General features: G+C 42.4%; 1 protein-coding gene across 3 annotated transcripts in view; it reads right to left on the bottom strand.

The window, feature by feature from the left end:
* The window catches only part of LOC131343355 (transcription factor COE3), a 103,425-nt gene that overhangs the window by 46,603 nt on the left and 33,437 nt on the right, over positions 1-23,385 (bottom strand). For all 3 annotated transcript variants that reach the window (XM_058374972.1, XM_058374991.1, XM_058374981.1), the window contains exons 7-8: positions 96-177; positions 1-15 (exon numbers count right to left, since the gene is read on the bottom strand). The exon at positions 1-15 is cut by the window's left edge and continues 103 nt beyond it. In XM_058374972.1, coding sequence (XP_058230955.1) covers positions 1-15; positions 96-177 — 97 coding nt within the window. The remainder of the gene's footprint in view (positions 16-95; positions 178-23,385) is intronic.

Genomic DNA, 23,385 nt, shown 5'->3' with positions numbered 1-23,385 from the left:
AGTGGAAATGACCACCTGGAGAAACAAAGAGGTTTAGATTCTGAAAAATTTCAGATTTTATCTAGTTCATGGCTTCATGGCTTCGTGGGGTTCACCTGAAAGCGTCTCATGTCTCGGGGATTCCCTGCGTTTTTCAGGCAGTTCTGATTGCACTTGAGGAAAAACTTCAGGAAGAATCTGTGGGGGGAAAAAAAACGACAGCAGATTAATACTGATGTTTGTTGTTGATGTTAAATTTCTCCATGATGATTTCTTTTCTTCAGTGGAATAAGGAGAGAAGGAATGAGAGTTTATTTAAGGCTATTGAAGGAGCAAGAATTTTTTAGGTTGTATACATAGTACTAGTAAATAAATAAATAAATAAATAAATAAATAAATAAATAAATAAATAAATAAATAAATAAATTTAATTTCCATTTAAAAGAAGCAATAAAAAGTAAATAAAAAGAAAGGAAAAAAGATAGAATGAACAAAAAAATAAACCAAACAAAAGACAGGATAGATAGATATATAAATAATTTTTTTGTTAAATATAAAAAAAAAGATAAATAAATACCTAAAAATAGACAAGTAGACAGATAAATGTAAATAGACAGACAAATAAATAAATAAATAAATAAATAAAAAGTTTCATTTGAATCAAAAAAAACATTTTAGGAAAGACAAGAATGTCTTAATTAATATGTCTTAATTAAAGAAGAGAAGACAAGAATGCCCAACAAAAGAAAAGATGAACAAGGAAAACAAATAGCGAAAATGACCAATTTTAAATAATAATGAAAAATAAAAATAGATAAATAAAAAATAGACCAATAAATAAATAAATAAATGAAACATTCATGTCTTTATGTGAATGGTAAAACTATTTTGTTGTTGTTGTTGTTTGTTTGTTTGTTTGTTTGTTTGTTTGTTTTTGGAGCTGAAGTTTCCTTCATTTCTTTTATTTATTATTTTTTATTATTGTGTTTGTTTAGATTAAACCAAAATTCAAGATTTAATATAAGTAATAAAAACTACAGAAAGAAGATGAAAAAAAATATATATATATATAATATATATATGATGGGTTGATAATAATAATAATAATAATAATAATAATAATAATAATAATAATAATAATAATAATCTTTTCTGCCCCACTGGCAGTGCTTGGACCCCCTGAGTGTGGTTATTGGGTACTGATGGACTTCTGGGCTCTGACCATGATGCCGTTCTCTTTACATTTCGCGCGTTAGCTTCTACCCGCTAATCTGTTAGCTTCTACCCGCTAATCTCAGCTCATCCTTCACCACCGCGGCGTTTTGATCGAGTGCCTCGCTGTTAATTGTCGCATTATCACAATAATAATCCATGCGGTTTAACGGCAGCCAAGGTCGCTGACAGTCATGTCACATTAACCAGAGGATAACCTCATTCCTGAACCCAGGATCACATCACTCCACTCCTCTTCCTCCTCCTCTTCTCTCCACTCCCTTTTTCCTCCTCTCTTCCCTCTCTTTTTGTCTCTTCTTCATTCTACTTCCTACAGTTCCTTTTCCTCTTCCTTAATTTCACCATTCTTTTCTCTCCCTTTCTCTACTATCATGCTCGCTCCTTTTCTTTTCCTTTTCTCTTCTCTTTCTCTTCAATCACTCCATTTCTCCTCTCAGCTACCCTCCTTTATCATTCTCTTTTACTTCCCTCTCAGTTCTCCACTTGTGCACCTTCCATTTCCTCCTTTCCTCTTTCTTCCTCTCTCCTTCTCCTTTTTCAACCCCTTTTTTTCCTCATATTTACATCATCACTCCCCCTTCCCTGTTTTACTCCTCCACTTTTCCCTTCTTTCTCCACCCTTTTTCCTTTCACTTCCTTGCCTCCACCTTTATTTCCTCTTTCCTGCTTCCTCATTCCTCTTTTCTCCTTTCTCCATCGCTCTCTCTTTCTTCACTTCTCATATATCCTCCGCCTCTCCTCCACCTTCCTCCTCCTCATTTTTTTTCCTTCCTCCTTCCTACTCCTATTTCCTCACCATCCATTTCTCCCACTTTCTACATTCTATATTCTCCTTTTCTCTTTTCCTTCCATCACCCTGATCTCTCCAAAGACAGAGAGAGAGAGAGAGAGAGAGAGAGAGAGAGAGAGAGTGAGAGAGAGAGATTGTGGGAGTGGGAGTGGAGGAACCCCTGTCAGTGATATAAACGACTGCCATCTGCTGACCGCATCGATTTCCCCTCTAATAAGACAGTAACAATATCTTTAAAAACACACGCCAGTAACTCCGGTCATTTTTTAAAAACTCACTTTGCCTGGCATGACATAATCTCCATGTACGCTTTAAAACACCCCCAGACTCCCGCCCCTTTCCCCTGCAGCACTCACACAGAGAGAGAGAGAGAGAGAGAAAAGAGAGAGAGGAAGAGAGAGAGAGAGAGAGAGAGAGAGAGAGAGAGAGAGAGAGAGAGAGAGAGAGAGAGAGAGAGAGAGAGAGAAGCATCAACGAGCGCCCTGTTGCTCAAGAAATATGTGCATTTCGTAATCACAGTGGAGATATAGTGAGAGAGAGAGAGAGAGAGAGAGAGAGAGAGAGAGAGAGAAAGAGAGAGAGAGTGAGGGGCTTTGCTCTATTTAGCCAGTATCGACTGACACTCGATCCGGGTTGCTCTGAAGGCTGCTAATGCCCTTTATGGGTGCGGAATACAATAATATGGGGGCTCCATCCCCGAGCTCCATTCATATGATATTAGAGTCCTTGGGAGGAGAGAGATATGGATCAATAGGGATTGAATTAAAACGCAGCAGGAGACGAGGCGCTGGTAAAGTGAAGCGAGAGATAGCACAGAGAGAGAGAGAGAGATAGCACAGAGAGAGAGAGACAGAGAGAGAGAGAGAGAGAGAGAGAGAGATGTAGCATCCAGCCTGAAAGAAAGAAAGAAAGAAAGAAAGAAAGAAAGAAAGAAAGAAAGAAAGAAAGAAAGAAAGAAAGAAAGAAAGAAAGAAAGAAAGAAAGAAAGAAAGAAAGAAAGACACATGACAAAAAACAAAGAAACAAAAGAAAAAATAGAAAGCAAGAAAGGGTAGAAGACAAGTATATGTCAAGTTGATAGAATAGAATAGAAAGAAAGAAAGAAAGAAAGAAAGAAAGAAAGAAAGAAAGAAAGAAAGACAATACAGCTGGAAGGAAAATGATGTATTTAATTTTTGGACAAACTGTTAGGGAGAGAAAAAATGAGAGAGAGAGAGAGAGAGAGAGAGAGAGACATCAATGCCTCATATTCCTCATTTCCTCCAGCTGTCACTGAGAAAGAGTTGATAAGGAATGCGAGATTCCCGATCCCACCGTGGAAGAACGGGCAGCACTTCAAAGCTCACTCACTCCGGAGTGTCCTAATGCTCACTTCTCGACCCAGAGCACTGAGAAGGTCTTAAACAGGAAGTTGGGGGCGAGAGGAGAGAGAAAAAGAGAGAGAGAGAGAGAGAGAGAGAGAGATTCTGGGGAGAGCTTGTGCTAAAAAAAACACTCTCCGGAAACTGAATGGAAATGTAATCAGCTCACGCTGTAACTCTGAACTTTCTCAAAAACATTGGGATTCGGACGGATGTTTCGGCGCGCGCACTCACAGCTAGCGTCTCACGATAACACCCGATCATTAATAAAAAAGCTTTCTGAGAAAACAGTGCCGCTTCAGACAAGACAATGTTAGCATTATGCTCTTCTTTGTGGTGTGCTAGCGTAATGATAAAGCCACGACTCCGAGGGCTGCTCTTACGCTACGTTGCTAGCCATATCAATCTACTCATAGTCGGAAATTAGCACTAAAATAACCTAGAGTTTGAGCAAAAATGAGCAAGACAGAGCTAAGCTAGACTATGGTGTGTGTTATGAAGTCTTCATTAAAAAAAATCTATTCTAGATGAATATTTTTCACTTTCTGACTCAGACGACAAAATGTTAATATGTAATTAATAATTATCCCGATGCTATACTAGCTAGCTTCATAGCTAGGGAAACAGCTGTTAGTAAACAGGCAGATTATTACTTAGCTCGCTATTTAGCAAGCTAGTACACAGTAAGTTTGCCTTGAGTTGTGTCAGAAGTATGCTAATCAGACATTTTTTAAAAGAGGAAAGTACAGTTTACTATTTAACTCAATAGTTATTGAAACAACAAGTAGCTAATTAGCTGCTAGCAAACAGGCGACATGTTAGCAGTTATTCCGGTAACTGGTACTGAGTATACGAGATAGCACAGAGAGAGAGAGAGAGAGAGAGAGAGAGAGAGAGAGAGAGAGAGAGAGAGAGATTTGAGGGATGTGAGGAGAGAGAGAGAGAGAGAGAGAGAGAGAGAGCTGTAGAGAGACAGAAGTCCTCATGTTGAAAGTCTCCCTCTCCATCGAAAACTTATTAAAACAACATCAATTATTAATGTCCATCTAGAGCCAAGAGTCAGTTATTAGTTTCACAGCCTCTCTCTCTGTCTCTCTCTCTCTCTCTCTCTCTCTCTCTCCGTCTCGTCTCTCTGCTCTTATAAAGTAGGTAAAGATAATGAGCTGAGCGGAGTCTCTGTTGTAAGCCGTCACCTCATTACATCGGCCTGCCATCAATTACAAGAGGAGTGTGTGGCCCTGTCACTCGCCTAATGTGCCTCCGACACAGTGTCAGGAATTACTGCTGCCCCTAAATACACCTCCCTCTCTCTCTCTCTATCTCTCTCTCTCTACATCCCTCCTGAAAACTATTACACTAAATAAACAGCAATACAGTAGGACATAATATCTGTATTTTATTCCTCTTCATAGTTGTCAAAGTTAGTGCTTTTGTTTTAGCTTTTCCTTTTTCCTCACAAACTCAAAGCAAGGCAGTCTGTCTCAAAGATCCACCCATGGAGGCACACTTGGACTGGAGACTCCTTCCAGGAAGCATATTTGAAAGCTAGGTTAGTCATTAGCTTAACATTAGCTCAAGGCTAAGCTGTTCAACAGAAAAAGAATTTCACGACGATGCATTTCACACAACTTTGGCTCTGACAGTTGGCGGATGAAAGACTTTGATGAAAGCTCGCTGTGAAGCGCTACAGCTCGAGCAAGAAGAAACTAGCATACACTAGCTAAGTGTAGCATCACGCCAGGGAGCGAGGTGACGCACAGCACTGTCCTACCTGCAGGTGTGAAGAGAAATACCTTCACTTTAACTCTGACCTATCTCTCTATCTCTTCTTCTTCTCTACACACACACACACACACTCTATACACTCCACACACACTATACACTCCACACACACCTTTCCCTGGAGTCTGGCACTTATTACACTAGTCAAGAAGAAGAAGAAACAGAAGAAGAGCTCCATTTCAGAGGTGGTATTTTTTTTAAAAAACGCACTGTGTTCCCAGCTAGCAAGTTATTTTGTTTTTGTTTTTTAAATTAAAGTTACAAAATAGTTTAAAGGCAAGGGGCGGAGTCAGCACTCCATATGTAGTGGACAGCTATTTTCCCTATATAAAGCTAATGGAACACTCTGGGACACCGGGTCACATGATGCACACGATGATTCCGGATTGCGTCGATCCTAAAAGGGCGTCTCTAGAATTCTAACATTTCATGATTTGAAACTAAATCACGGAGATTCACGGAGAATCAGTCCTACAAAAACAAACATGCCGATTTATTCAGCCACTATCTGTTTTCTTTCTCCTTCTGTATCATTTTCAGGAACATGAGCAGAGAGATGATCTTCATATTCAGGCCTCAGTCTTCGCCTGAACCCTAAAGCATTTATCCAGATTTACAACCAACAATAAAGGTGTGTGTGTGTGTGTGAGAGAGAGAGAGAGAGACCACCTAGCTGATTCTCAGAGAATGGGACTCTCCTTGGCTCTGCTACATGCTATTAATAATTCACAGGCCAAGATGGCAATTACAGGACCATGTACAATCAAACTAAATATTTAATAAGGCACTAAAACAGTGCCGTATTTTTGTCTGTCTCTCTCTCTCTCTCTCTCTCTCTCTCTCTCTTTCTCCTCCTGCTCTCTTGTATTAGCTCGGAACATACAGTTTCTATATCCGAAAAGCATCTTTTACAGTCCACCTGACATGCAGCAACTTCATATTACAGTCTATGTCATATTATGTCCATATTTCATATTTCAACTTCATATTGCAGTCTATGTGAAAAAAAAAGATTGTGAGCAAAGTACGAGGCGATGTGTGACAAATAAACATGAATATTTAGTGTGATACACTTCCGAGCTATTTTGATTATGCAAACAGGTAGGTTTTAGCAGTGGGAAGACACGCCTCCTTTAGTAGAAGTGGCAGGAACATAGGCCACACCTCCTTCAAAGGGACAGGCAGATATAATACCTAGCTCTTTCAAAGACTGACAAATAAAGAGACCACACCTCCTTCAGTAAGACTGACAGATATAGAGGCCACACCTCCTTCAGTAAGACTGACAGATATAGAGGCCACACCTCCTTCAGTAAGACTGACAGATATAGAGACCATACCTCCTTCAGTAAGACTGACAGATATAGAGGCCACACCTCCTTCAGTAAGACTGACAGATATAGAGGCCACACCTCCTTTGGTAAGACTGACAGATATAGAGTCCACACCTCCTTCAGTAAGACTGACAGATATAGAGGTGACACCTCCTTCAGTAAGATTGACAGATATAGAGGCCACACCTCCTTCAGTAACAATGACAGATATAGAGACCACACCTCCTTCAGTAGAACTAACAGATAAAGAAGCCACACCTCCTTCAGTAAGACTGACAGATAAACAGGCCACACCTCCTTTAATAGGATTGACAGATAAAAAGGCCACATTTCCTTCAGTAAGACTGACAGATAAAGAGGCCACACCTCCTTCAGTTGAACTGACAGATAAACAGGCCACACCTCCTTTAATAGGATTGACAGATAAAAAGGCCACACTTCCTTCAGTAAGACTGACAGATAAAGAGGCCACACCTCCTTCAGCTAAACTGACAAATAGAGGCCACACCCCCTTCAGTAAGATTGACAGACAAAGAGGCCACACCTCCATTAGCAGGACAGATTAAGAGACCACACCCCCTTCAGTAGGACAGATAATGAGGTAATGCCTCCTTCAGTAAGACTGAGAAATAAAGAGGACACACCTCCTTCTGTTGAACTGACATATACAGGCTACACCTCCTTCAATAGGATTGACAGACAAAGAGGCCACACCTCCTTCAGTAGGATGGATAATGTGGTCACGCCGCCTTCTGTATGATTGACAGACGAAGAGCCACACCTCCGTTAGTAGGACAGATAAAGAGGCCACGCCTCATTTCATAAGAGTGACAAATACAGAGGCCACACCTCCTGTACTGGGATGGGAAGACTCAGGAGCCATGCCTTCTTCACTGGAAAACACTGAATCCACACCTCTGTTACTGAGACTGAGAGAAAGACAGACAGACAGACAGACAGATAGACAGACAGATAGAGAGATAGAGTGACAAAGAGAGATTGACAGAACTAGAGAAAGAGACAGAAAGAGATAGTTAAATAGAGACACAGTAACAAGTAGAAACAGAGAGAGAGAGAGCCAGGTGAAAGAAAGAGAAATTGAGAGAATGAGTTCAGCTGGAGAGAACAAGAGAGAAAAAAAGCAGATTAAGATAAAGAAATGGAGAGAAGAAAATCCAGGGGAAGATAAATTAAAAATTAAAAGAAATATTTTAAGGAGAGAGAGAGAGAGAGAGAGAGAGTGGGTATGGAAAGTCAGGGAGAAAAAGAGAGAGAGATAGAGTGAGTAAGAGAAAAAAATGGACAGATAGAGACAGATAGAGAGAAAAAAGTGTGTGTGTGTGTGTGTCTGTGTGTGTGTGTTACTCTCTGTCACACAGCTGTTTCAGTCAAAATCAATTCCTCAGCTAAAGCACAGGCACAAATCCTGGAGCGCAGAGCAAGAGGACGAACGCAACCAATCACTCGTTTACATCTGTGTGTGTGTGTGTGTGTGTGTGTGTATGTATTTGCCTGAGTAAACCAGCGATTCTTCTGTTTTCTACTTAGTGTGGACAAAATACATCCACTTCCACACACACACACCTTCTCACACACATTATACACATGCTTACTTTCATATACATACCTTACTTACACACATATCTTTTCAGACCAGCACACACACACACACACACACACACACACACATACACACACACACAGTCAGGTTTGTTGAGGTCCCCTGGCTGCAGTTTTCACTCCGTTGCCATGGAAAAGTACATATTTGTCTCACCGCATGACATAATCCACGTTTGGAAGAGGAAGTGAAATATGCACGGACAGTGACCTCATAGTGAGAGCGCAGATCAGATTCGAGTGTGTTTCTTCATCCCCACACACACACACACACACACACAGAATCAGGATTCATCATGTGCTTTAAAGCCCTTTAAAGCCACAGTCACACAGTCCTCCAGGACAGGAAACAGATCCAGATATCCTGCTTTTCCCATGTCCGAGACCTTCACCTCTAAGCTCTGACACTGGAGACTCCTTCCTTAAAGGAGAAGTTCACTTCCAGAACAAAACCCTACAGATAATTTCCTCACCCCTGGGTCACCCAAGATGTTCATGACTTTCTTTCTTCAGTCGTAAAGAAATTATGTTTTTTGAGGAAAACATTTCAGAATGTTTCTCCATATAGTGGACTTCAGTGGTGCCCACGAGTTTGACCTTCCAGAATGCAGTTTAAATGCAGCTTCAAAGAGCACTAAACATAGCCACGTCAACAATTACACGCCTTTTTGCCCCTTTGTTAAGCAGTATTTAATCCTGTTTATGTTGATCATTTGATATCGAAAATCCCTGTAAGTTGTTACTGTAGAAAGCTTCGTATGAACCTTCTTGCGTAACTCTCCGAGACAACAAGTCACCACCTTCTGAACAACACAACAACCTCTATTCTGTGAGGAAGATTTGGTCCAGTGCACACGTGTGAGGCCTGAGAGACGTGTCTTCCTATAGAATCGACAGACGACAAACTTTCCATCACTCTATCACGCTCTCTCTCTCTCGATAAAACACCATCCTTTCTCTGTGCAACACCTCGCCTTTCATCCTGTCCAGTCTATCAAGACAAGAGAGAAAAAAAACAAAACACAAAGAAAAACCTCCTTCCTGATGCGTTTAGACTGACAGTTTCATCCAGTCCTTCCTCGAGCTGTCGCTCGCTTCCGAAGCAATCGCTCGCTCGGATTTAAATACAGCCTATAATAGCCCTCCATCTATCAGAGAGGCCGAACGCCTATTCTTAGACACATACATTAGCCCTTGGCCCAGATAGGAATGTCACCAGATTAAACATCCAATTTGTTAACCGGAGCGGGCTAGAGGTGCTGCTTCTTGACAGGACTTACAAACAAGTCCAAATGGCCCCATTTTTCACGCTGCCCCCCCCCACCTTCTCTTACACACCGACAAGATGGCTAAACCGTGAGGAAGGAAACGTGTGGAGGAATGATGGACGTGAACAGCTAGAAAACTTTAGCCAAAATAAGTCCACGCTAACCATGCTAATATATGGATGAAATAATAATAATAAAAAAGGTTTAAAAAACATCCAACAGCCGCTTTAATTCTGTTCGAGATGGTAACCATTAGAGGATGTTCAGGAGCCTGATTCTTAAAGGTGGTCGTGGTGGTGGTAAAGGAGATGGTGGTGGTGAATGAGGTGGTTGGTGGGGGTGAAGGAGGTGGTTGGTGGGGGTGAAGGAGATGATTGTGGTGATGGTGGGATTAAGGAAGTGGTTGGTATTGGTGGTGGTGGTGGTGGTGAAGGAGCTGGTGGTGGTGGTGGGATTAAGGAGAGGGTAGTGAAGGAGCTGCTTGGTGGTGGTGAAGGAGGTGGTGGTGGTGGGATTAAGGAGATGGTAGTGAAGTAAGTGGTGGTGGTGAAGATTCAAGATTCAAGAAGCTTTATTGTCATGTCCACCACATATAGCTGATGCAGTATATAGTGAAATGAAACATCGTTTCTCCAGGACCTGGTGCTACATAAACATACAACATAAAGTTCAAACACAGAAAACAAGGAGGTGGTGGTGAAGGAGGTGGTGGTGGGATTAAGGAGGTGGTGGTTGTGAGATTAAGGAGGTGGTGGTGAAGGAAGTGGTGGTGAAGGAGGTGGTGGTGGTGAGATTAAGGAGGTGGTGGTGAAGGAAGTGGTGGTGAAGGAGGTGGTGGTGGTGTAGGAGCTGCTGGGTGGTGGTTGTGGATTAAGGAGGTGGTTAGAGGTGAAGGAGGTGGTGGGATTAAGGAGGTGGTGGTGGTGTAGGAGCCGCTGGGTGGTGGTGGTGGATTAAGGAGGTGGTTAGAGGTGAAGGAGGTGGTTGGTGTTAAAGCAGGTGGTGGTGGTGAAGGAGGTGGTGGTGGTAAAGCAGGTTTTGGTGGTGGTAAAGCAGGTTTTGGTGGTGGTGGTGGTGAAGGATGTGGTGATGGTAAAGCAGGTGGTGGTGGTGGTGTTGAAGGAGGTGGTGGTGATAGTAAAGCATGTGGTGATGGTGGTGAAGGAGGTGGTTGGTGGGGGTGGTGTTGAAGGAGGTGGTGGTGATAGTAAAGCATGTGGTGATGGTGGTGAAGGAGGTGGTTGGTGGGGGTGGTGTTGAAGGAGGTGGTGGTGATAGTAAAGCATGTGGTGATGGTGGTGAAGGAGGTGGTTGGTGGGGGTGGTGTTGAAGGAGGTGGTGGTGATAGTAAAGCATGTGGTGATGGTGGTGAAGGAGGTGGTTGGTGGGGGTGGTGTTGGGCTGTGATTTATCCCTCACTTTATCTGTCAGACAAATGTTTCTCTTTATGGCCATTACTATTCGGAACCGGCGTCTGCCATCGCAAGACTAATATAATGCGTGAAGTATTTAATTAAGGATCGGCGCGGGGAAGCCGCTTACGTCTCGCTTTATTGGAGCAAAATTAAAAATAACTCCTGCATTTGAATAACAGCCCGGGGGCTGCCTCTCAGCCATGGCGGTTTAATATCGCTTATGCCACTTTAACCTTTCTGAGAGCCGGGGCCGTCATTTTTGTGTGTGGGAAACACACTCACACACACACACAAACACACACAAACACACACACACACAGAGAGCACGGCTCTCGAATAAGTTTATTGAGCAGCCATCTTTTGTCTCACTTAATAAACTAGGGAGAGAAGTACCTTCAGGTTACATTAGTTTTTGTGTGTCGCTAATTTTATTCCAAACACACACACACAATTAAAAAAAAAAAAGAAACAATTCTCAAACACGTTTACAAAGCAGCCATCTTCTGTCTCCTTTAATAAGCTAAGAAGAGAAGCACCTTCAGGTGATGCTAGTTTTTGTTGTTTGGCGCTAATTTTATTGTGTGTTTGTGAATAAAATGACACACACACACACACACACACACATATTCACACTTACAAACTAACATCCTATTACAAGTAGATTAACAGAGCAGCCATTTTCATGCTAATCAATAACCTAACTAGAGAAGGATCTCCAGCTCATGCTAGTTTTACTGTGTTCAGCTAATTTGAGTGCATATTTTGTGGGAAAAAAAACAGAAACCAGAGGCATACACACACACTTACACACTTTCAAACTAACAAACAATTAAAAGCAATTTTTTTTATATACATAGCAGCCATTTTCCTGTCACTCTTTTTACGCTAATTGTCTTGAGGGCACGCTACATATGGTGGCTAATTTTACACTAACATTTAAAAGGGAAAAGTTCAGAAGAAGCACTAAGAGGCGGTACGTTAGATATGTTGTTCTAAGACGAGTCCGGTGATGCAATCCTCACAAAGTAAATGCAATTTGGTTCGTAGCGGCTCTGAAGTGCAGCTGAACGCCGGGCATATTGTGAGGTTTTAATTAAACGCGACAGCAGTGAAAATAATAAGAGAGAGAACAAGCAAACGAGCATGGCAAGCGAGAAACGGCAAAACTAACAGCGAAAGACGATCCGAAAAAGAGCAAACGCAGCTCTGCGGTTTTCCAGGACGAAGAGAATGAGGGAAAAAAAAAAAACGAATTCCAGATGCGGGTTTTAAAATCTCAGTGCCGAGATGGTCCGTATTATCCATCTGTTTGGCACACCTCTCTGCTGCGCTGGAGAGACGGTCACGGACAAGGTGAACTGACACACTCTCTCACACACACACACACATACATCCAACTCCACCATCTGGCTCTGAATTGGCTTGGATAATACCAAGCACGCGTTCAAGCTCGAGACAAGACGCACAACACGCACCATCTTCTCCCATTGCCTAATGAAGGAGTGTTTTCAAGGGCCTTGATGAGCAACGGATGGTGTGTGTGTGTTGTTGCTGTTGTTGTTGATGTGTGTGAGCTTGGTGATTTGCATTCGGTCCTTGTTTCGGTAATTTCAAGTGCCTTGTTGATACCAATCCCTTGTTAGGACTTCACAGTTCCAAAAGCATCCTCAAGCATGTCGCACTTTTTTGGAGATTCAGGAAGTTACCTTGATCTCCAAATAAGACTGTCAGGAAGTACTGCTTGGATCTTTTACGATCTAGATCTAAAAAAGTTTTTGGACCAAACTGCTGCTTGAACTGAATTATACAGTACTTTGTTTGTTGGGCCAAGGTAAAGATTTTACCACAGAAATCCTACCGCTAGTCAGTGCCTCGGTCTCTTCTATGCTAATAGCAGTGTATTATCTGAACTCCACCAGCTGATATGGTCTGGAGGAAAAAAATCGTAAATGCTTTGACTAATTAAGACCACGCGTAATTTAGCGGACTGCAGAAACCCGTTCACATCAGTTAAAGATCCATGCGGCCAACAGACATCAGCAAAACACGTTTTCACCTAATGTTATCTGTTTGACGGACAGCCTGGAAGAATCTTCTTCTCTTTCAGGAATTTACATTCTGTAAGCATGCCCCGGCCTTAATACGTCGAATCTGCACACTTTGTTCTGGACAGCTGAGTAAATTTACACGACACACTCTCAGATTCTGTATTGATTTATAGGACGAGGGCCTCTCGAGACTCGGTATGCGTGCAAACTCGGTAGTGCGGCCATTAAACCCTGTACGGATACAGTACGCTTGTTTTTAAGCGCTGTAGGAAGACCTGGCGTTGATGGAGGATAAACTGTGAGATGTCAAGGATCTTGATCAAGGGCCCCTGATGGTGTTCTGGGATACAAATCTTAAGCATGCACCTTTCTTCTAGAAATTGGTTAGGTCAGCAGAGTCGGCTTGGTCAGGGGGATGACCTCACAATGCTGAGGAAGAGGGTTCTCTTCCTCCTTCCTCATTGCTTGGGTTTCTTCAGGGTATACCAGGTCCTTCCCCCAATCAAAGGACACACATGGTACGCTGATTAGAATCTGTTGTCTGGAGTGTGTAAATGGGTGTACGTGTGTGTGATTGTAACCTGTGATGAGTTGTCACCCAATCTAGGGTGCCCCCTGCCTTGTGCCCCGAGTCCCCTGAGATCATCTACAGGTTGACCCAATGACTGGATGTATGTCTTACTCATGCCTGTGATGCTATCGTAAGCCACACTTTTTTTTTTGTTTTAATATTTTAAATATCTTTGGTTGATACAACTCCAGTGGTGCAGGGTTAGCACTCAAAGACTTTCTTGCGACTAGAAAATCTTTCTGAATCTCATTTTGTCCTAAAATCAAGCTGACACCGGATAAGAAAAACACTAAAAGCTCAACAGCGCCAGTGCAAAGTCTGAAAAACGAGGCCACGAAAAGTCCTGCCACTTGTTTGCTGCTTCCTCCAGAATCTGGTCTGAATTTCACGGTCTTGCGTTTTCAACCCTGTCAATTATTCATCATGCATATTTTAAAGAGGCTACAAAGCTATCCTGAGGAGAAATGCTAATGAAGGATTTTAAAGTGTTGTCTGGCCCGCTATATTGCTGCGTCTCAGCCACATCGATTAATCAGATGCTACGAGGCATGGTTATCTAAATACATCAGTTTCCTCTAAATGGATATTGATATTTTCATCATGTGAAACGGTGGATGCTGAATCTAAAGGTTACGCACTGTCGAAGAGCCCCTTTTTATCCGGCAGAGACGTATGCTTTTTAAGAGTTCGCACGAGTTCTTAAGGGTAAGTGTTTGTGCTCGTAGCTTTAATCACAAATTCATTCATATGCAACGCAGCGGAACCACTACAGCTCATTAGGATTCGAACAAATTTGCATAAGATTTGCTATTTTGATTATTTGTATTCTATAACATGAATTATCTCATTTCATATATACTTAAGAAGTGCCATCATAAACATACTAAAGCCACACAGAGGTCAGAAACCATTATGCTGTGTCCAATACAATAGTCATATACCATATACCATCAAACCCTTCACTACACTATTGTCCTAAAAATCATACTGTTCATTATGTTGTGAACATACACCATCATACTGTCCACTATACTATGGCCTTACACCATCATACTGTCCACTATACTGTGATCTACCACCATCGTAATGCCCACTATACTATAGTACTGTCCACTATAGTATAGTCTTAGACTATCATGCTGTCCACTATACAGTGATCATACACCATCATACTGTCCACTATATTGTGGTCTTAAACCATCATACTGTCCACTACACTGTGATCATACACCATTCTACCATCCACTATAATGTGGTCTTATACAATAATACTGTCCACTATTGAATGGTCATAGACCATCATACCGAACACCATACTGTGACCTTACACCATCATACTGTCCACTATACTATGGTCATACACCATTCTACTATCCACTATACTGTTGTCTTACACCATCATACTGTCCACTATACTGTGATCATACACCATCATACTGTCCACTATACTGTGGTCATACACCATTCTACTATCCACTATACTATTGTCTTACACCATCATACTGTCCACTATACTGTGATCATACACCATCATACTGTCCACTATACTGTGGTCATACACCATTCTACTATCCACTATACTGTTGTCTTACACCATCATACTGTCCACTATACTGTGATCATACACCATCATACTGTCCACTATACTGTTGTCTTACACCATCATACTGTCCACTATACTGTTGTCTTACACCATCATACTGTCCACTATACTGTGATCATACACCATCATACTGTCCACTATACTGTTGTCTTACACCATCATACTGTCCACTATACTGTTGTCTTACACCATCATACTGTCCACTATACTGTGATCATACACCATCATACTGTCCACTATACTGTGGTCTTACACCATCATACTGTCCACTATACTATGGTTATACACCATCGTACTGTCCACTATAGTGTGGTCTTAGACCATTGTACTGTCCACTATACCGTGATCATACACCATCATACTGTCCACTATAATGCGGTCTTAAATCAATGTACTGTCCACTATACTGTGGTCTTACACCATCATACTGTCCACTATACTGTGATCATACACCATCATACTGTCCACTATACTGTGGTCTTACACCATCATACTGTCCACTATACTGTGATCATACACCATCATACTGTCCACTATACTGTGGTCTTACACCATCATACTGTCCACTATACCGTGATCATACACCATCGTACTGTTCCCTATACTGTGGTCTTACACCATCATACCGTCCACACCACCAATCCCAACACCACCATCCTGTCTAGTACTGTCATAAACCACCGTATTATCTTCTATGCAATGGTCAAACATCACTCTACATTATCCTGTCCACTACACTATGGTCAGTTGTTACAATACTAACCATGACACTACGGTCATACACCATCCTGTCCACCACACCATGGCTTCCCACTACACGGATTACCCATATATGGTCATACACAACCACACAACTAAACACACCATACTATCCTCATACTGTCCAGTACTTTTATACACCACTCACTACAGCCTGGAAGACCCCAGGTCCCAGGCTCCATAATTATCTTCACATCATTTCTCAGATCATACCCCAAGCTTTTTCAGTCTTTGAGGGAAAAAAACACAAAAAGACAGTGGTCTTGTCACGTCACATCACAACGTGCAAGATTAAAACGAAGAGGGAAAAAAAACAGCCTCCCAATTAATAAATCACCTCGTCAGTGTGCAGCTGGGGAGGCAGCTGCTCCCTCCAACACTAATAAAGGGACGACAGAGACCAGACGAGGACAAGCTCTCTCACACACACACACACACACACACACACACACACTGACTTGGTTGGACCTGCATGCACACGCAGCAGTGTTCAGGGATCAGATTCCTCCAGTGTTTTACGAATCAAATTTGTATTTCAAAACAAGTATGACTGATTCGTTTATACAGCAGCCATCTTTTGGTTTTGCAAAGAATTCTGGGTAAAAAGTGAGAGTTACACAAGTACAAGGCTCGCCTAGTTCTCTGGAAGAATCATCACAGGAAGTACAGCTGGGAAAGTAAGATGACATCATTTTTTCGTGAACATGTATTATTTTTCTCTAAGTATTTACATATGAGGTTTGTGTGTGTGTGTGTGTGTGTGTGATGTACATTTGTGTTAAATCGGTTGTGAGTTACTTTATATTCATACTCATGTAGATGCAATCGATAAGAATCTGTAACCAAGTGAGAGAAGGACTGAAGGGTCTCTCTGAGGTATGATGCAGGTGCAAGACTTGGACATGTCCCAGACACACACACACACACACACACACACTTCCAACAGCAGCACACATTCACTCACACATACACACACGCACCCATAAATGAATATAGACTGTTGAACACTCGATCACACTGAGATGTACTATGTCATCACGCTGGTCACTGCTCAACACACACACACACACACACAAGGCTTATTTGTGCCAAAAAATCTCTCTCTGTCTCTGGATTTCAAGTGTATATATATAAATATATATATGGATTATGTATACAACAGAAAACATCACAGACTGAACAAGAGGCGCTGGAGCCAGAGCTCACACACACACACACACACACACACACACAGAGGCCTGGGAATTTTATCATCTCTTGTGATTTGTGTGTTTTGGAAGGGAGCGTGATGGCTCATATGAGGAACAATACACATGCCGATACAAAAAATACACACACACATACATTATTTGAGGAATTCTTTATAGCCAGTATGTGTGTGTGTGTGTGTGTGTGTGTGTGTGTGTACAGTGCCTGATTTGTAGCAAAGACACAACGCAATCGAGGCAATTTGTTCAGTGCCATCCACAGCACATGGCCAGGCCAAACACACTGTCATTACAGCTAACACACACTCACATTCAGCTTACACAGACCTGAACCATCTCTCTCTCTCTTTCTCTCTCTCTCTCTCTCTCTCTCTCTCTCTTTTCCACCAGTCCGGTTTCACACTCGGTGCATTCGGCCTGCTAAATGCCTCATCAACATGTTTAATCAAATTAGCGCGCGGCCAAAAATTGACGCTTTTCATTAATTATACAGGATAATTCTAATTGCAAATTCAAATGTATTCGCTCCGAACAGAAGGTGTTCAGTAATATTTCAGCGCATTTGCATATTAAATGGGGGGTCGCGCTGCATTATGCATGGTAATGTATGCGCATTGTCTTTATTTTTAACTCGCGGGCCATATGCGCGGCTGCTTGCCGGCGCAGGTGAAAAAAAAGTCCGGGGTGTTTAATTTTGCTGAACAAACGCGACGAGGCGGCTTGTCGCCGGCTGCATGGTCTGTGTCAATCTTTGTTTTGTTTTTTTTTTTCACCCCCACTCCCGCCCTAGCTTGTACCCCCCCAACACACATACACACATTTTTCCCAGCTCTCCTGGCCCCTTGCTTTGATTACACTGCTAAACACACTCGCATGGTCACTCAAGAAACAGGAAGTCCCAGACAACTGACTTTTCCTATTTGTTGTTTTGGCTTTGACTGTAATGAATCGAAGCGATCCGGTTGATCCGAGTGACATACCTTCATACTGGTGTGTCTTTATTTCATGAGTTAAAGTAGATTTTGCTTTGAAACTCATATTAGGTCACGGTGTTCGATTAAATAAAAGCAGTTTTTCAAGTGAAGGACGATTTTAGGAACTTGTCGCACTGTCAGATTTTCCAGCTAAACTAGAAGCACGTGTAACTATAAACGGATAAAAAATACTACAGTACTACAGTGCTAAGGAGTGATGGTAATAGAAGCATATCATAACAGCGATTTGTGGTTTGTTCTGGATGCTTTAGTCATTATTTCCGGCTGTAACTCAATTCCGCTGCAACACACACAAGGATCTCAGGTGAGTTTCAATTTGCGCCCTGTTGACGTTTGTTTCCTTATCCCGGGATGTTTTTCTTCCTTAAAAGAGAGATGAAAAGGAGGTGTGCGTGTTTTCGTCACGGAAGAAAATAAAGGGGAAGCGCTGATCGCATTTGAGAAATTGGATTTCATTTATCTGGTAAACGACTGCGCTCCGTTTGAACCGCTAAAGCATCTGCACGGAGAAGCATTGCATCAGCATGAATAACAAAAGGTATACACACACACACACACACACAGACACGTCGCACATTTGATGAGTTGCTCTGGAACCTCAAAGAGACACGGCATGCGTGGTTCGATTCGCATCGAGCCGAGTGTTTATCAAAGCCCTGGCACTTCGTTTCCCCTCCGTTTATAAAGAGATTTCTCTGTACCTGATGCTCTCTCTCTCTCTCTCTCTTTCTCTCTTCAGCTGTTGGTGTGTTTTCAAAGCACTAACATATGCGACATGTGTGTGGAGGAGAAGGAAAAAACAGCAGCTTTTAGCGTAAAGGTTTATTTAAGCCGAGACAGGGCTGCGTTTGCAGGTGACAGTGATGATGATCTCTGAGACAAAAGGTGTTCTCTTAACGAGCTAAATTTTACAGTACAGGTTTTTTAGCGAAACACAAAGCACATCACACTCATTTCCTGTAACACAAATATTTCTATACAGCCTGGACAGTCTGGTTTGGGATATCATCATCATCATCATCATCATCCTGCACCACTAATTTTGCGCCAATACTGGGCCCGAGAAGCACAGATAGAGTCCAACATTCCCTACTGAATGCCCACTGATGTGACTCCAAAGCCAAGCTAACTCTGATCTCACTTTATCTCCGTGCCAGCTCATGGCACCTCCTCGACCCTGCCTTGCACTCCAAGCAAAAGATTCCCACATTTAAAACTGACCCATCTCTCCTTCAATCGATCAAATGCTCAAAAAACAACAACAAACGCACGAGCAAGATTTCGACGCCTCATTTCGTCGATCTGAATCTGAAGTGCAGGGCCACAATTTAATGACTTCTCGTGACGGCACGAGACGAGCATAACGGCTGCCACGTCCTCGTGTAAGATTATCTCTCCATTAGCACAAACACGATCTCTTATTGCAGTCAATAAAACATGCCATTCTAATTACGAGGGAGGGAGGAAGGGAGGGAGAGAGGCGGCGTGGGTCGGGACTACACTCGTTGCTTTATTGCATTGAGGATGCTGGTTGGCTGCGGAAGATTTATGGATGTAATGAAGGAAGTCAAAATTATTCCTGCTTATAATTAAGGCGACATCCGAACGGAGACGTGAGCGAGTCCGCAAGCAGGATTATCGAATTCGGTACACTTTCAGATGCGCTGTTTATTGTCAATTCTTAATGACTAACACCTGCCCTTTCATTATTACTGCTACTATTTTAATTCCCTTTATTGAAATTCTATTTATAAATCTACACAAATAGACTTGCACGGTTTGTCTCGGGTTCGTTTTAATGTTTTCAGCAGTACCCGAACAGAGCGGCCCTGCCAAGTCAAACACTTCAACGCTTCCCAGTCCAGGGACAAACCTGCCAAAAAACACATTTTTTCAATCGACAACCTTTTTTGCATTTTCCAACTGTGTGTTGTTTAATATTTCTTAACAAAGCTAGGTACTCTTACTTATCTAAAGAACCATTAAGGAACCCTTTTTTAAACCCTATATTAAATATTAAAATTTTACATCCACATCGACTCCTGGTGGTGTTTGACTCCAACTACTCATAAAGTCAGTTTTATTGTTTCTAACTGTCTAATACAAAAAAAAGGTCTAGGACTCCGAGTTCGATATCTCGCATCTATTTCTCCAAAGAATTCACACACCCCTGATGATTTCTCACGATTTCTGGCAATGCAAGAAATATTATATTTCAGGCACAAGCTTTTCCATCCATCCTTGAAGGAAGTAGCATATGGTTTCTCAGGGTTGGAGCTGCAAAGGTTAAATGTCGGAGTGTGTGCGTCTGAGGCGAGGGTGTTGCCGAAAATCCCGCTGAGAATGAGCGCTCTTTCCCGAGGGAAACTAAAGCCACTTCCTTTCTCTCTGGCTCTCTGCCGTGTACTCCAGCATTGGGAACGTTATGAGAAGCTATGTGCATTCGGGTCTCTGAGTGATCGGTGGACGTAAGACAGAGCGTTTGTGGAAGTGTGTACGTATATACTTGGATCCGTGGGTCAAATCGACTCAGTCTGTTACTAATTCTCGGAAATAGAGATGTTATAACTTTTCAACATCTGGTAGAACAGGGCTTACATGTACAGTACATTTCCTCTCATCAGACATCTGAGCAAACTAAGTATAAATGAACAAACCATTAGGATGATTAACATTACCAGGGCCGGCTCTGTAAAAAGGGACTTTTCGTTGTTTCCAGCCGAAACAGGATACAACTCATGACTCACAGAGCAGCCAGTGGGTGGAGGACGTAAGAGCAGATATTCTGATGGATGTCAGGAGCTACACCCCTGACCTCATATTTATCTGGAAAGTCAAAAAATCTCATCCAAAACTTCATCCAGTGGAAGACAGGTTAAGATCTGACAGGAATCAGTTGGGATGGTGGGATAGGGGAAAGGTCTACTGGAAGGGTCAAGATGAAGGGAAATTATTGGGGACTGATCTTTAGAATCTGATGAAGATTCGAGTCGGGGTTTCTTGAAACAGTTGATTCTGACTGAGGGATGTATTTGGGATCTTATCAAGAAAGTCAGAAAACTAGCGGGGAGATTCAGTGCAGAACTGACGTCCAATAAAAGGGTAGAGTTTGACTGAGTCATCTGATGGAATGATGAGTATAATAAGGAGGTGGTCTAAGTCAGAGGTGTCCGATCTTATCTAGAAAGGGATGGAGCGGGTGCAGGTTTTTATTCCAATCAAGTGGGAGCCATACATAATTCCACCTGAGTTTAGACTTCAATCGACAATCAGATCTAGCTGCTACTTGGCTGAAATGAAAACCTGAACCTGCACTGCTTCTTTCTGGACAGACAACCCTGGTCTAAGTCTGGTTTGGACACTGCCGGTCTAAGTCTTATAAAGGGGTAGAGTTATAATAGATATAGGAATAAAGTCTAGTTCTAGTCATTCAAGTTCAGAGCAGATGGACGAAGTCAGACTCACACGATGGAAAGATCTGGTGGAGGGTCCGAGGGTACAAGATTGATAGAGGAAGAATGATAGTGTGGTGGGGGATCTGTAGGTTATCAAAGGTCTAGGTTAATAGATGTAGAAAGATGAAGCAGTGGATAAAGTCAGACTCGATGACTAGATCTGGTGGAGGGTCCGAGAATGATGGAGGAAGAATGATAGTGTGGTGAGGGATCTGTAGGTAATCAAAGGTGTAGGTTAATAGCGGTGGATAAAGTAGGACTCAGACGATGACTAGATCTGGTGGAGGGTCCGAGTCTGAGATTGATGGAGAAATAATGAGAGTGTGGTGGGGGATTTGTAGAAAGTGAGGATGGGATCTGATGATTAGGAATAAGGATTTGACGGAGAGAGGTAGAGAATGATTGAGGGAGTGGATCAGGAACTTCCAGAGGAACGAAGACAAAATCTGCTAGGTAAGTTCGAATGGGATCTGACAGAGAATTTAAAGCGTAGTGAAGGTAATGAAGTCATACATCTGTAGATAGGAGTAAGAGTATCTGATAGAGTAAGAGTAGTAGTAGTGTGTAATGGGGAGGTGAAGATCTGACAGAAAGAGAGAGATGGATTATGATGGGGAGTGGAAAGGTAAGGCCAGGGTCTGATGGATGGAAACAGACTGATGTTAGAGTCAGGACTGAAAAATAGTCAGAGACTCTGAGTGCATTCATTAAGTACCAACCTGCCAAATCACTAATAATACTTAAGCCTCCGCTCTGGGGCTGTCAACCACACACAAGTCGATAGATCGATACTGCTTGCACACACACACATACACACACACACACACACACGTCCTCTCTCTCTCTATTTCTGATTCTACTCGTCTTATATAGTAAACTCTGACCGTATCCACTCCCCATCATCATCTATCTGGCGAGACATCTCAAAATTCTGCCCATGATTCCTGGACCAAAGAATACAGCTCGTTAACCCCCCGTCCTGGACTTCCGAGTGTGCACTAGGGCCTGGATTAGCTAATTAAGGGCAAGTGAGCTGGATCCTGAGCTTGTGTGGCGTTCTGTTTTGACAGTTGGGCTTAGCAAGGTGCGATTAGGGACGAGACCGTATAGATCCCTCTAAGCCCTTGTAAGCCCAAGACGGACGAGCGGGTACGGTTTTTACGGGAGGAGGATGGAAGGATGGAGGGATTTAAGAGGAGGAGAAAAGATTGACAGCTGGATGTGCAGAGAACACACTCCATCCTGAATCGATACCACCTGCAGGACCCCCGGGACCTACGGGAGGTATCGGTTTTTCTGTCTCTTGTACTATTCGCCAGTGTTCACATTTCTATATTTGGAAGATACGTGTGTGTATAATCACTTTTTTTGGGGAAGTGAGTCCTCATTAAGCAAATCTAACCAATGAATGTGTGCGTGTGTGTGTGTTCATGATGCGAGGTGGATTAGCATTATCTAAAACTCTCCAGGCTTGCTAAGTATCATTGCGCCATGCTTAAGTTAAGGTGCAGCCGTGCCTGATTTGCATAAGTAATTAGCTAATGTGCTGTTCAATTTCTCGCCCATCTGCGTGGCCAGGCAGGCCCTCATTGCTCAAATTGACAGGCCGCTCTCTATCGCGCGCCACACCGCAACAAGGCTCGCTCCAAATTAATTTGTCAACCTTCTCTAGTAATGGGACGTTCACCTTGAAAACTCAATTTACCTGAGTCTGTCTGAAAGCGAGGAAAAGGAGAAAAGGCAAGAATTTGCGCCGAAACACTGCAGCGACAACAAAGGAATTACTGCAAGCTTTCTGACAGGCTTTCAGAAAGTGGGCTGGGAAAAAAGAAGAGTGTTACGGAACACCCGTATACACACACACACACACAAACACCGGAGCACAAGAACTAAGAGACCATGTTAGATCTCTGAAAAATGACCATAGTCTAATATATTTAAAAGTAAAAGAAAAAAAGATTTAAACA

This window comes from Hemibagrus wyckioides, linkage group LG02 (genome assembly GCF_019097595.1).
Source record: "Hemibagrus wyckioides isolate EC202008001 linkage group LG02, SWU_Hwy_1.0, whole genome shotgun sequence".
Classification (NCBI taxonomy): domain Eukaryota; kingdom Metazoa; phylum Chordata; class Actinopteri; order Siluriformes; family Bagridae; genus Hemibagrus; species Hemibagrus wyckioides.
The sequence above is the reverse complement of the archived record's forward strand: the minus strand, read 5'-3'. Positions and strand labels throughout refer to the sequence as shown.